The following is a 14,626-nucleotide window of genomic DNA, read 5'->3' as shown; positions in this document are numbered from 1 at the left end:
TGAAGCATGGGTGATGAGACACGTGGGGGTGGAGGGGAGTGGGGAGGAAAGAAAGAAGAGGAAAGAAGAGGCAAAACACAGGCAGGCAGGAGAGACAAAGCAATAGCCCCGCATTGTCAGAGTGGAGAGGCCATCAATAACAGTGTCACTATAAAAGAGAGAAAGAGGGAGAGAGAGAGTGAAGGAGCGAGAGTAGGGTTTATAAAAGAAACACAACAAAACCCCTGTGCGACGGGTGCTTCATCTTGCCGGGCACTAATGGGCGTGAGAAGCGGCTGGCTCAGCGTTCTTAGCTTGACGGCTCACTCGTCTGCTGAGGGGCCGTGGCATCCATGACGGAGCGCCACACACTTGTTTAATCCAGTTTATACACTCGAAGGTGACACAATGGTGGAAGAAGAGAGGTTGCCAGCGAGACAAAAAAGGGTAGAAAGAGAGATGGTCAAAGGTCATCCCAAACTTGGATCTCATTACGTCCTGCAACTTCTCACTGCGCTTTCCATCTTTGCCCTCAGCGCTTGCTGTGCTACTCCATCATTGCTGTCGTTATTGAGCCATAAGGTGCCACAGTCTAGGTGTGCTATATTTCCCATCTTCAGCAGCAACTAAACTTGCTTCCTCTGAGGGTAAGAAGGTAACACAGTCAGTCTATTTCCCTCGGTGGAGCTGCGGAGGTCAGAGCAGGGACACAGGGCCCGCTGAGGATAGTAAAACTGCAGTCTCAGGACATATCATGTGTGTGTGAATGTGCTAGTTTGTGTGTGTGTGACAGGGAAAGGTCAGAGTGCTGGTAGTGACTGCAGTGTATTTCGATGATTTATCTCCCTGTGAGAATTCTCCAAATTTCTGGTCCATTTCTGCAGGCCAGACTATTTCTATGCATTGCGCAGGAGCCGGGTCGGGGCAGAGACTCCTCATTTACTGTGGCCATCTGTGGCTGATAAATGAGAGGGAAATCTGCATGCTGATGTATGTGGTTGGTAAAAACCGTGTGTGTCTGCGTGCGGTCATTGTGTGAGTAAATCCCAATAGATAACAACACCACTTTACAGAGGTCAGCTAACTCCAGCCGCGCAGCCACCGAGCTGACACATTTAATCAGGGATTTTTTCCTCTCTCACAGTTTATCATGGGAGGATATTTCCCATAACCCTGCCTTCTCTCACCACCTCTCTTATCACAGGACAACATTCTCACCTTTCGCCATCTATACGTTTTACTCCTCCTGTTTCTCCACTGAATTTGGACACTTTCAGCAAGACATATCAATAGATCTGGGTAGTTAAACAGCCTGTAAAACCGCCTATATCAGATATTTTCCAACCTTTTTCGCCGATTTCGTTACCAATATATTAGGCACACCTTTTTTTCCACCTAATTGCAGAGAACAGCAAGTCTCCCCTGTAGTGGAATTGATATCATACCTACTTTTATTGTAGTGGCCATAAACTGCCATAAAGCAGATATCTTGCACCCTTCTTTACGTGGCTAATCACTCAAGTTTCTAAGCGTACCTGAATGCAGCATCCCCCCCAAACACGGCAATGAGGGAGACATGCCCGGACTTGTTTACTGCACCTTCTACGGAGGCATCAGTGATCGCAGACGGACTCTTTTATATCATGTGTGCGTCCATGAATATGTAAGTTGCACTGATGTTTATGTTACACTCTGTTAGCGTCGGCTTTGGCCGTGAGTGTATTTTAGTTAAGTCCGGTAAAATGAGAGAATGTGAGCTAACTGTTAGCTAGTTAAGAGTTGTGGAAGTTTTTTCACTTCTATTCATTGGCTCGAGTTTCTGTGACCTTTTAGTCTTTATTTGTATATTGTTGATAACTTTGTGCAGGCAGTGCGCACCGTACCGAGTTAATGTCGTAGCATTACATCCAGCTTTTTTAGGGAATCATCAAGCATTTAGGCAGAATTAAAGCCGATATCTCATTTTCAAGCCGTAATCTGCAGATACCGATAAAGTGCCGATAATATCATGCATCATGTTTTATTGTCAGCTGTAAGGAAAAAGCATTTGGAAGTCAATATGACTTTTATTTGAGCCTCTGATTCCCCTTTTCTCCCTGGCAAGAGCCACCCAGGCTCATGGGTGTTGTAGTATCTATGCCCATCTGCCAACATGTGCTAAAACAGAGCCGCTTCAGTCGGACCCTCAACCCTGTGTTCTACACACCACATGAACGAGCAGACACACTCAGCTGTACTGTGAGAGTACAACATTTGAATACAAATTAACCGTGCTCATTTTTTGAGTCTGTGTTATATTTCCTAAATGTGGCATGCATCATTAATGTGCCGTAATGTTGCATTGTTGCTGCTTCCTTCATTACCCTTCATTATTTCTCAAGGACTTCAGCGCAGATTAAACCTCAGCCTACCGGGGTTTATACAAGCGTGAGGGCAGGTGTTTGTGCACACATTCTTAGTGTGTGACAGAGTGTGTGTCTGTTTGTGTGCACTATCACTCCGTTTTCTCACCGCTGAAACGGAATAATGAGTCCAGATGAGCTTGTGAAAGCCTGGGCAGTGCAGCTCAGCCTGACTCCCCACCTGGCCTGCTCCTCCTGGCCTGTCCCTTTATTAGCTTCCCCTCATGCTGGACACAACAGGAACAGCTTGGTGCCCTCCTCCTCTCTTCAGCACTCACACCTCTCCCAACTCTATTTTCCTGCTAATTACCTTGTTGTACGAGCACCAAATGCTACCTAACGATTCACTTAATTGCAGAAGTGGTACATTAGATGATATCAAAGGACCTTTTGAAAAAGTCATCCAATCCCATTCCAAGCGGTATTTAGAACCAACCCCAGACATCTGTTTCATTTCTGTGTCATTTGCATTTTTAAAGGTTACAAAGTGAACGCAGCAGCGGAGGATACACATCTACACCTCAAGATGTTGTGTCTTCATTCCTTTGCGCTGGGTTTCCCCTGAGACAGCAGCACACATTTAACACACATACACGTCAAAAGGGCCAGAGTCGCACTCAATTATAAGTGCAACTGTTCACCCTGCATACGTATCTGGAACACTTCCTACCTGTGCTATCCATCCACCTAAAGATGGGGCTAATTAGCATTTTCTTTTGGATGCTATCGCCCCAGGTGTGCCCTGTCATACTTACATATACACTGATATCCGCAGTGCTAGCAATTTATTCAGCAGTGGTGGCTGCAGCTAGCATTTCTGACACTGGCTTCACAATGATTTATGAACCTGCTCATTGACCTAGTTTATTCTGAGAAGAGAAAAGGGGGCACATCTCCTCGTATGTGCGGCATCTCTATCCCATGGAGCTGGCCTGCAGACAGTTGAGGAGGAATAAGATTACAAAGCAGACCGCTCGGATACGCTCCAGGCAACACGTTTTACAACTTCTCTATCGTCTTTAGTACAGGGCGGTGAACAACAGCTATCATGAAACCTCTCCAAAATGCAGCAAAAAAGCACTATCTTCACACTCTGCACATGCACCGCACACGTGGATAACATGAGGCACTCCATGCTCTTGTCCATCCATTTGTGAACAATGTGTGTTCAACCTCCAACGCTTAAAAGAGACATGTTTGAAAGACTAAGCAGAGTAGCAGCACAAGTCCCCCCAATCTGGCCCACATTAATAATGCAGAGGCACCTCTCAGAGGCCTCTTCCCCCTCTTCCTCTCCGCTCCACCTTTCCTCCTCTGACAGACAGAGTGGTGAGTGCTGCCCAGCTTGATGTCCAGCACACAGCAGCGCCACTCTGCTCAGTGGACACTGAGTTCAATCTGTTTCAGGGCTGCAATTCAATTATCTCACCAGGGTCCTGCTCAACCACTCGTGAACAGAAGGGGGGCAAAGGTGTGTTCAATACGAGGGGAGGGAGAGAGGGAGGGAGACGGCGAAGGGGGGGCTGAGATGTATCATAAACACAAACCCGGTTCAACATGGATATGGATTTAAATGCTGCTTTTTCTTGTGCGATTAGCTTTGGCTTTACAATCACTAGACGGATGTCAGGACCTGATAAGGCTAATCACTGCAGTAAGCCAATGCAGTGGGATTAAGCACCCCACCCCCCTTATGCTCCCAGCAGCCCCCCTGAAGACCTGGCTGAAAGAGAAAGCCAAGAAAGCCCAGGGCTCGAAACAAGCCGGGCATGGAGAGATCCACCAAACCGCCCTCCCTCCTCTGTGGGAGCCATGAAAGCCTTATTTCTCTACAAATATACAGAGAGGATTCACAGCAAATGGTGGATTCTTTATGTCACTGAGGTACATTTAAATGTATTTTATCACTGTAAATGAATACTTAGTCTTTATATAAATATTTAACAGTGGAACATGATTATTTGATCTGCTGAATAATTGAAAAGACTGACTTACACTACTGTATATTTAAGAGAGCTTCAATGGAGCGACGTTAGACAACACTGCGCTGATTCTGTCCCTTCTGGTGCCTCGGGCCACACACCTGATTGGTTCAGACACCGATGCTGCAGATCCGCTTGGGGACATCCTACTCAATATCCTTTACATTACTTGGCATTAAAGTTGCAACAAGTCATTAATGCCTTAATGTCATACCTTACCTGCGTATAATTTCCTCCTCCATTTTCTCCAACGTGCCTCTAAGGGCTTTCATCTTTATCACGTAACTTTTTTTGGTTGAACTGCACTTGACCCACCAGCACAACCGTTCTCTACAGCCACACTCCATCTCTGTCAGGACAACACTGCTGTCATTTCTAAACTACAAGCGTCTGAGGTCAGGTCAGGTCAGGTCAATCTAAACAAAACGGGGTGAGGTAGAGTTGTTCTGGTGGCAGTGATACTCCAGGCCTTATATTCTCAGTGCCCAAAAGATGTGAGGTGTACTGGTCTGGAAGACAGGTTGAAGATGACAAACAAACCACAAGTTTCATAAACAGCCAAGATGCTGCACGGTTGTTTACACCTCCAGCTCGATGCAAAGTAACAGTAAATTAACCCAAAGCTACAAGGTATGCAACACAAGGTTTTTGGGTATATAAACTTGTTTGGTTAGTGCACTGCGTTGCCTGCAGATGATCAAAAATGTACTTTATAGTTAGACAGATTGGTACAAAGCGCAGTTCTGTATCCTTGTTTACTCTCACCGTGGCCTGAGGCTTTGTCCTGAACCTCTCTCAGTATCACAGGTAATATAGTGCGTTCTTATTTCATCACCTTTCTGGCCCTTTCGCATCCCCCCGTCTCCTGCCCTCCTGACCACTCACCCCTCACCTTTAAGCCATTTAAGCACTCAATGCCTCTACTCAATCCCCTCTGCTGCTCAACCCATATTGAATGTACGAGGCAGAGAGGACCGAAAAAAAAAAGGTGAAGTAACAGTATGAGAAGGCAAAAATAAAATAATCCGGAGACTTCATCAATTTTTCATGAATTTTCATTTAGACGGGGAGAGCCCTCTTACAGCAATCGATAGATCAAGCTGCTGTCACGCAGTTAGCACCTGGGGGCGGCTGGAAGGGTCTCGGGAGGGCAGGGGACTGGATCAGAGGCGGAGACCAACCCCCACCCTCTCCAACTAACAAAGTCCATTTCTCAGGATCACAAATCAAGGACCCGTTTTCTACCTACATTGTCATAACCTTAGAAATATAGTTACACATCCTTTTTATTAGATAAGCAATACGATTAAACTGCTGTATCTTCTGAATGAAACCTTTAATAAGCTAAATATTTACTATATAAGGAGAATCAGGACTTAGCATTTGGCCGATAGAAGTTCTTGCACCTTACTATACCAGACCTTAAAGTCTCCTTTTCATGTCACATGATGCAAATCAAGTGAAAAAAACCTCAATTTACACATATCGTAAAAATAGTCTTTGAAGTCAACATAAGGACAAGGAGACTCTCCACTCCACCCCCATGGCCGCTTGAGGTGCCTGGGAGCGACTCCATAGGAGGCTCAGCCTGAGCCCGCTTGGGGGGGGAGGCTCATCTTCAAAGGTAACATGATCCACAGCTCAGGTTCTGCTTGTCAATGTTCACCTACACAGTCCAGGCACCCCGTGTCAAATGTCCATCAGGACTTTGATCTGTGCCTGGCGATCAACCCCCATCCACCTGTAAGGGACCCATGTCTACCATGTCACCCAGAAGGTCTCACAAAGTTTGACAGCAGCTTAAATCCAACTCGAATGTCTGAGGACAACTTTAATAAAGCTCCCTTCAGGTAAAAACATCTTTTTATCTAAAGTCCTTGATTGAAAAACTTTCACTGAAGATCTCATTATCCAACCAAACAATGTTGTACACTTGAACACCATGGAGCTAGTTCAACAGGGGATTATTAGTGTTTGCAAATTAAAGTGCACTACACTGAAAACAAGAAGAAATCAACTCTTAAAATAGTGCAATTACAGCTTTCAGATGAAACATGGATCTGTTTACTGTCATACCCTACAGACAAAGCAATTTTCCATTATGTACAAAATGGAAAAAAGATTGTCGAGTTGTTGTTTACAGGAAATATTATCCCTCAATGTTCTTGTGCTTGATGTAAATCTAGTCTTTCCGTCATAACCTATTACATTACATAAACAAAATCATTCCGGGAACACTGCAAAGAGGAGAAACAAAGGAGAAGGTAGACACACGTGTCCTGACTCACATGCTACTTCCAAAGACGCGTTACGGCTCACAGCTTCTCCCAGGTAGTTCCGGGCCACGCAGACGTAGGCTCCTTCATCCGGTTTGCTCCGTCGTCCGTGAACGATGCGCAGGAAGAAAAGCGAGCCGCTGGGCAGCAGCATGCGGTGAGAACGTGGGTCATCTTTGTCTGTTTCCACCCGCTCTCCATCCTTGTACCACTCCACCGTCGGGGTCGGCCGCCCCTCTGCTTTACAGTTGAGGGTGGCGGGTTCCCCTTTGGAGACGATCAGGTCAGAGGGGTGCTCCACAATCCGGGGTGGGGAGTCCTCCTGGCGCAGACGGGATCCTGGAGGAGACAAAAGAGATGCAACTCATCAGAAGACTATAACTCGTATTAATAGAAAACCCTACACCAACATTGGTGATCAGATGATGAATGGATGGATGACAAACTAGCTTGTTTTGGTTTAGACGTATATAAGAACATATATTGGACCCTTTAATCACCATTTCAGACTGGTCAAAAAGCAGCCATCTGCTCTTCTCAACCCTATCTGCAAGGGCTTGTGGGTAATTGGACCCAAGGGTGAACAGTGAATGGAGGCAAGAAGTAAGCCTACATCTGACCTATACAAACCCAAATTATATATTTGGCTTTCAGAAGGGGGCGTAAACAAGTAAAACTGCTGAGTCCGCTGTTGTGGAAGTATACGTGTGATGTGAATATGAATGGCCCGGTCCAGACTAATGTCAAATGCTAATCCCCCTGTGGCTGAAAACCTCGGCCCACTCCTTTTCATTAGGGCTTGCAGTGGGTGAGCTCTGGGAGTCTGGCAGTTAAGATAATGCTGCACAAGTCAGAGTGCTCTGTTTGTCTGTGACCAGGTCTTAACCGCTGAGATAAGATGCTGTAGGCCACACACACATATACACTGAGGCCCTGGGAACCATGCAACAATCAAAGAGTTTGATCCAGCATCAAACACAGAGAGGGGAGAGGGGAATAATGCAAACTTTTTCTACAGCCTGTCTTTATCCTCTTTCTTTTGAACCACATTCAATACCTCATCAATAACTCGGATTCTCTTGGCAGCCACATGTAAACCAGCCAGCGTTGTATTAGGTAGAGTGCTGGGCTCTTTGTCTTCAAATTAGTTGTTGCAGGTGTGCATGTGATTGAGCCGAGTTGATGACTGTGCCCTTCCCCGGGGCGGTGCAGTCGGGTAATAGGACGATGCCTGCTGCACAGAAGAGCAGTGTACCACGTAGGCCATTGTGCTTATGTAAGGGCTAATTTTAACATGGCATGGAGGCTAAAGCGAGGAGGTTCCAGCTCTTTGTTTGCCTGGATTTGCACATGTTCCACTACTCCCTTATTCTTGAACCTCCCAGGGGAAACGGGGACACGCTGTACCCCCTCCCGTCTTTTCCGTCCAAGAGTGTGCAGAAGGAGAGGCGCAGTTAGAAACCCGCTGATCAGCACAAAATACACTTCAAAGACTCTGAGCGTGGTGTATGTGCGTGAACACAAACACACATGCACACACACACTCTGTGTTCTAGTGCACCATTTGTCTGAACAGGGATCAGGCATCAGACGGTGGGATATTGACCCCTGAACAGGAGGTAGTCTGTTCTCTCTTCTTCCTAATTTGGGCTAATTCCCTCCATTTCCCTGTCATTGATTAGTGATCAGGCCTGGTGTCTTGCTCTAAGTGGGGCAACAGACAGCGGTTTGTGGTAGAGGGGGTGGTTATATCCTGCTCCCACAGAGTCTTCTGATCTCATTTGTGTTATGACAAAACCTAATGTACTATTCGTGGTAGGGAGGAAAAACTACAGTGTGCTTTCTTTAACACGTGGTAGGTAACAGGAAGCCAGCAAGCAGCCTGTTTCCCTGTCAGCACCGGGGCAGAGGGGCAAGTTGGTATTCTGGCAGTAAGTGACTAAATAAATGAAGCAGTAATTAACATTGTGACATTGATAAATGGAGGGCAAGATAAAGGAAGGACATGGAGACCCCCATCTCCCTCACATGGAGTGTCAAATGCACATTTATTCTTATCTCATTGGAGCATCTGCTTCCCTCATAATCGACAGACCCTGCGGTGGCTCTCCACTACAGACAGTGCGCATGCACAGCACTAAACTGCGGCGACTCCATTCGATTTATATCAGTCTAATTTCTTTAAATCCAATTTGTATTCCAATCTACTGCCTTCTAATCACTTAAACCTTGAGTCTCCATCTGCTCTCCTCTTTCCGGTGCAAATGAACACAGCAGATGCCTCTACAATTGTCCTTTCACTGCCAGAAAAAGCTGAGCCGAGTGCACCGAGGGCCGGACGTGACTGGTCAGTGTCCTTCCTGAGTGGAGGTAGTCAGGTGTAGAGGTAGGAAAGGTTAAAAGCACATCCATATGCCCAGGAATATTTTTAAGAGAGGCCCATCAATCTCAATAAGAGAGCAATGTCGTTGAGAAAGTTTCACTTTTAAAAGCACAAACTAATATTTTTATAGGGATGTTTGTTCTTTTTATTTACTGTCACCTTGTGGCTCTCATTTCCTAAAGATGCTCTCCAGGAAGATCAAATAAAACGCCGTATGTACGCTCACCACCCAGTCATGAAACAGAGCTCAGTAGAGAAAGTCAATTTTCAGCTTCCTTTCGGGCCCCCTTTCTCACTCTCTTTACGGTAAATGGGCTTTCTGTTGCCCTTTTAATGCGATCATTGGTGCTGTGCAATCAAGTGCTCTCTGAGCTGAGGCGAGTGCACTTCACTGGGTCTCAGGGCACACGCTCCAATCAAAATGCTGTGTTTCCCCCTGTCTGCAATAACACCACCATTACTTTTCACCACTGCTGTGCAGTCATCCTCTCCTGGAGAAGAGCGGGAACCGGAGAACAAACAAACAAGCACGCAGACAGACAGAGGATGGAATCAGAGAGGGATTACTGAAGCAGAAGCTGATGCTTTTCTGCCTTTTCCATCACTCGACTTACGTCAGCTTCACTGAAATCGGATGCAATTTATGAAATGTTGCTTTTCAAGAAAAGTGCAATTTCTTTGTCCGATCTTTGTCCCGCTTTATTATTATTCTTTTATCTTTCAGAAAACATATCACATATACGTTACTGTCATTTAACTGAAGATTTAAGAGAAAATAGGCTAACACTGTTTGTCAAATCACCACTTTAACCATTATAACAGCTTACTCTCCCTCAGGTTCTACTGACCACACACATAGAAGAGGTCTTTTCTATTATCTTTTTCACATATTTATTCATGTGTGCAACAGAAGGTCAGGCCTTTGATGATCTTTTTGTAATTATTTTTATTAGCTCCCAGGAGAAATTCGAGTCCACCAACCAAATCAATACCCACACCAGTCTCAGCCAGAGCATAAAAGGAAGGGCTCCCCAAAGAGATATTAGTTATTCTGCCAGCAGACATGTGCGCTGATCACAGGTAACCAACGGCAACCTCGGACCAAGGCAAAAAGTTCCAGTCACTGAGGCTCCATAAAACATCAAACATGAACGCCAAGGTCCAGCCAAGACGCAATAAAACTGTAATGTGGATACCGACATGGTGGAGGCAGAAAGTGCTGAGACCCAGCGAGCTGATTGAATATTAAATTGCACCAAAAAAAAGTAAATAAATAAAGAAAAAACCTCAAAGAAATTTCAGAAGGAATGAATTATGCATTGGATCCATGTTGTCCATCCTGAAATATATTCTCCCCTTGCATCCCACTTCTCCTCAACCTCCCACTCCACCTCCTTCTCTCTGTATATCTCTGCCTCCCAATATCTCTCCGTCTCCTTCACTTGCTCCCTTTCCTATTACATCCTGCCCTCGCTGTGAGGGTGACAGAGTCGTATCCGTCATGTCATCAGAAGGGAAATCTGAGCGAGCGGCAGGGGGAAACTGGGGGTGGCGATAGAATGATGTTACCGGCCGTCCTCGCCTCTGAACCGGCCTGCCGTGACACTCGCAAGCAGCCCGATCCGCACCCGAGATTCATCTTCTTTACGGGGGGCTGTCAGTGGCGTCACAGCACATGAGCTCCAGTACACCCCCCAATACCAGAGATACAGCTCATCTCAAAGAGGTGTCACGAAAGAAAACCTCCTGTGTCTACTGGAATCCACCCCAGCCCTCTGCATACAGTCAGGTAAATACTAAAAAATCCTCACAGTGACGCTTAAACATCCCTGCTGCAAGAGAAGCGAGGTAGCTCAAGCTAGCCAGCTAGCAAGCAAACATGATGGGCTCTGTTCCACCTCGCTGCTCTGCATACTGCCCCCCTCCTTCCTCCTCCTAAGATCTATACTCTGAAAGCAAACACAGGGGTAATTCTAGGAGCTGCTCTCAACATCTCACTGCATCCGTGCTTGCCTCCAACAAATATCAGATAGGATTCCACTCTGGGTGTATTTCGGGCAGTGGTGTGGCGGGGTCGTATTGACTCTGCATCTGTGTATTTGCCCTCTCTCCCCCATGCAGTTGGAATATATAAATAGATTACTGTGGGAAACGGAATATCTGATTTTGCTGCAAAAGGCTGATTCACACAGCTTGCATTTCAAGCAGTTACCACCTTGTTTTTTTCTCCTCTCACTCTTCATTCTGCTATCAGTAGCCATGAACAGAAAATAGGTGATGTTATCTGTTTTTTTTTTCAGCAGATGGTCTGTCTCAGAAAAGCTGAGATTGCTGAGTTGAAACAAGAAACCTTAGGAGGGAAAATGGAAGCTATAAGAACAGTTTAGACCTCGTCATGGTGAGGTGCATTGTTTTGATAAGGATGCTGCTTGCTCTCTCTATATGGGCTGATTTGTGTCAGGAGTACAGCACCAGCTCTGTGGGACTGTCAGCCCACTGGTAGGGACACTAAACTGTGTGATGCAGATTAAATGATTTCCGATGCCAGGGCCACTCAAGCATGTAGCACCGCCCCACCTTCCTCAGCCCTCTCGCCTTTCCTATAGGACCTTCAGGGCAGCCTGTACTCAGCCATTTTCTCGCTCTACTTTCCTCTATGGCAGTAGATGTGATATTGAAAATGTGCTTTTGTATGGAAAATCAACAATTCGATTCTAAGGACGCGTTGTAAAGAAGTAGGCTGGGAAGCAGACAAATCTATGAGCTCATATTATATTTGCTTTGCGTCTGGTCCCCCTCCTATGCAGACAGATTTCCAGCAGACCTGGCTTTGGTCGATTCAATGGCTGTACACAGGAGTGCTGTAAAGGCCTTTGCGTAAACAACCAAGATAGCGGCTGTGGGTGTTAAATGTTCTGAATCCACTATTGTCCCAGTACTTGAAAAACTGGACCGAGGTTCCAAGAACTTTATTTGTGATTGGGTTTGGCTGGTAAAAAAAAGACGTGAACTGAATCTTGTTCTAATAAGCCCTTTTTACACTGCGGTTCTGCCTCAGCGCCGTCATGCAGCCTTTGTCATTTTACATTGGACCAAGCAATGCCAGCTTGAAGCCGCCCCATTGTGTGTTTTTACAGAGCGCCTCTGTTACTACCTCGGATGCCGGCTCAGAGGCGGAACGACTTGGCCCCACCATTACGCCTCTGTGCATTCTACATAGACGACGGAACATAACAGAGGCGTAATAACCCCACCTTGAACTGGCAGTGTAAAAAGGTTCTCCCTGTCGCCCGTCAACTGCTTCAGCCCTTGAAGTAAATGCACACTTGCTCCAATCAGTCATCAGCAGTAAAATATGGCGATAGAGCTCAATTTTTTCTGGACACTTTAGTGTCTGTAAATGTGCTACACAGTTAAATTAGCAAGCAGCAGTGTCTCTGTTACAGTTCTGCAGATACACATCTCTGTGTACAGAGTGCTTGCGAGATGAGCCAAAAATTCACATCACCGATTCCCTTCTTTTAAGCTACTGTAAACAGTTCCTACTGAGGGAAGTGCAACGAAATGAATAGTATCAATTGATTCTCCCTCAAGCATCGTAATCTCTTTACCTGCTTCGAGCTGCCCCAGCAGATTGAACAGGGCAAAATAAATAAGTGCTTTATTGCTTTAGAAATGACGGCGGAGGGGAGGGGAGGGTGGAGGAGGAGGCCTTCAGGTGTCTGTGATACTCTGTGTTGAGAGATGAGTGGATAATTGGAGGTGTGCTGAGGGTGCTGACCTGTAGTGAACACTCTACAGTGTCCCTGCATGTCAATGAGGGCAGTCAACACCTCCAGCCACTCCACTCAGCTGCAGCCCCACATGTGAACGTGAGGAATAACCGCACGCCATCAACACCTGTTCAAGTGATGGACTCGGGGAACAGAGCGAGGAAATCAAGCGGCCCTTATAGTGCACTGTTTGTGTTTTTTAAGGTAGCGCTTACCAAGTCAAGTTGAGATTTATGAAATTTCTACTCCATGGGACACTTCATCTGGTCCGGCTGAGGGCGACGGGGTCAAGGGTGCTAGCAGTAAGTGGATGAAGGACTTGTTCAATTTACTCAGGCCCATAAATCCATGCTAACACAAAAAACAACGGGCTGTGATGGTTATTAATGGTGCTCACAAACACATTCACACACATACAGCCACTGCATTTCATAATTCTACCATCGGCCGCGTGTTAGCCGGCCTCAAAATGACAAATGCCTGCGAGCAGCTCTCCAGAAAAATCATCACCATCCTGGAAGCGAAACTGGGGAGTTCAAACGTTCAAGGATGCGATTAAGGCTTTCTTCCTCTACGCCGCAATGGTTGTGACACTTGGCTCGTGGCGCGTTCCACACCGAGACTTCCACCACAGAGCCATTCTCACCAGGAGCCATTATATACAGTAAATCAACTCACCGCTGGCCGTGGTGGCTCGTTTTACAAAGCAGTGTGGTGCCATGTTTTTGCAGCGGGGACACTACAAGGACAGATTCCCACAGCACTGACATACTATACTTGCCATGTTACCTACCAAATATTATGTGCATATTAATGTGATCATCATAAAAGTGTCTGATTATGAAAATGCTGTTAAATCAGCTGCTTTGGCTGACAGTAATTTTTTTACTGAACCGTTATTAAACATAATTTAGCATATCACACCATAACTTAGCATATCACACCATATTACAGCATATATTAGCACGTAGACACACTGATTACACAACAAGGTTATGTACAAATACACTGCCAGGGAACACTATGTCTTATTACCAGTTTATATAACAAGGCATAATAATTGCATTATACAGTATAATTCATAAGCCTCAACATATCAATGCTCAGGTTGGAAAACTGTTCGGCAACAATCTTTTTTCCATGACGAAGGCGAGACGTTGACGAGATAAAAATAGATCGTCTATGATAAAAACTCTGGCGACGTGTGTTTTGTTTTCGCTAACGAGACGAGACAGGACCAAAATGTTCGGACATTCAAAATGCCTGTCTGTCAAAATACAAGCGATGCATTCCTGTAACTGGGTAACAGGTATCACAAAGGTGGTTGTGAACTTCCTCCGTTAACCCAGGCATCTGCTTCAGGCTCTGTGCACGCTCACAAATAAAGGGGGCATCTTACGCTTCATTTGACGCTTTTTCTGCACAAAAAGGAGCGATCACCGCTGTCTGCTGCAGTCAGACTGTTTAAATGAGAAGCGATGATGAAAAGTAATCTTTAGATGCGGTGTCTACATCGTTCATTTACTGAATGGATGATCTGCTGAAATCCAAAGGCTTAATTTTACCTGAAGCAAACAGGTGACAACGAGAAGCGGGACTAAGACTAAATCTAAAATAGGTGCCAAAATTAACACCGGGTCAGAGAGCCAGCAAACAGGACTGTAAAGGTCAGAAGTCATAGCTTGCAAAGGGGTACAGCCCCTCGGAGGACCTCCAGGATCCTGTAGTTTCCACACAAAAACACAAAGGTTTGGTAAGTGATATTGCAGGGTTTAAAGTCTATCTTTTTTATATAAGGTTAGATTCCCTGGTTAGTTATGGGGAAGTAAAG

The 14,626-nt window shown here is 45.7% G+C and overlaps 1 protein-coding gene across 1 annotated transcript in view; it reads right to left on the bottom strand.

Annotated features, from left to right (window-relative positions):
* Window positions 1-14,626, bottom strand: part of robo2 (roundabout, axon guidance receptor, homolog 2 (Drosophila)) — a 159,712-nt gene that overhangs the window by 139,927 nt on the left and 5,159 nt on the right. Inside the window, exon 2 of the mRNA XM_069668005.1 lies at window positions 6,652-6,978. Within this exon, the coding sequence (XP_069524106.1) occupies window positions 6,652-6,978 (327 nt within the window). The remainder of the gene's footprint in view (window positions 1-6,651; window positions 6,979-14,626) is intronic.

Source organism: Semicossyphus pulcher, unplaced genomic scaffold (genome assembly GCF_022749685.1).
Source record: "Semicossyphus pulcher isolate SPU_LCO1_2020_fin unplaced genomic scaffold, fSemPul1.0.p SCAF_19, whole genome shotgun sequence".
Taxonomy (NCBI): domain Eukaryota; kingdom Metazoa; phylum Chordata; class Actinopteri; order Labriformes; family Labridae; genus Semicossyphus; species Semicossyphus pulcher.
The sequence above is the reverse complement of the archived record's forward strand: the minus strand, read 5'-3'. Positions and strand labels throughout refer to the sequence as shown.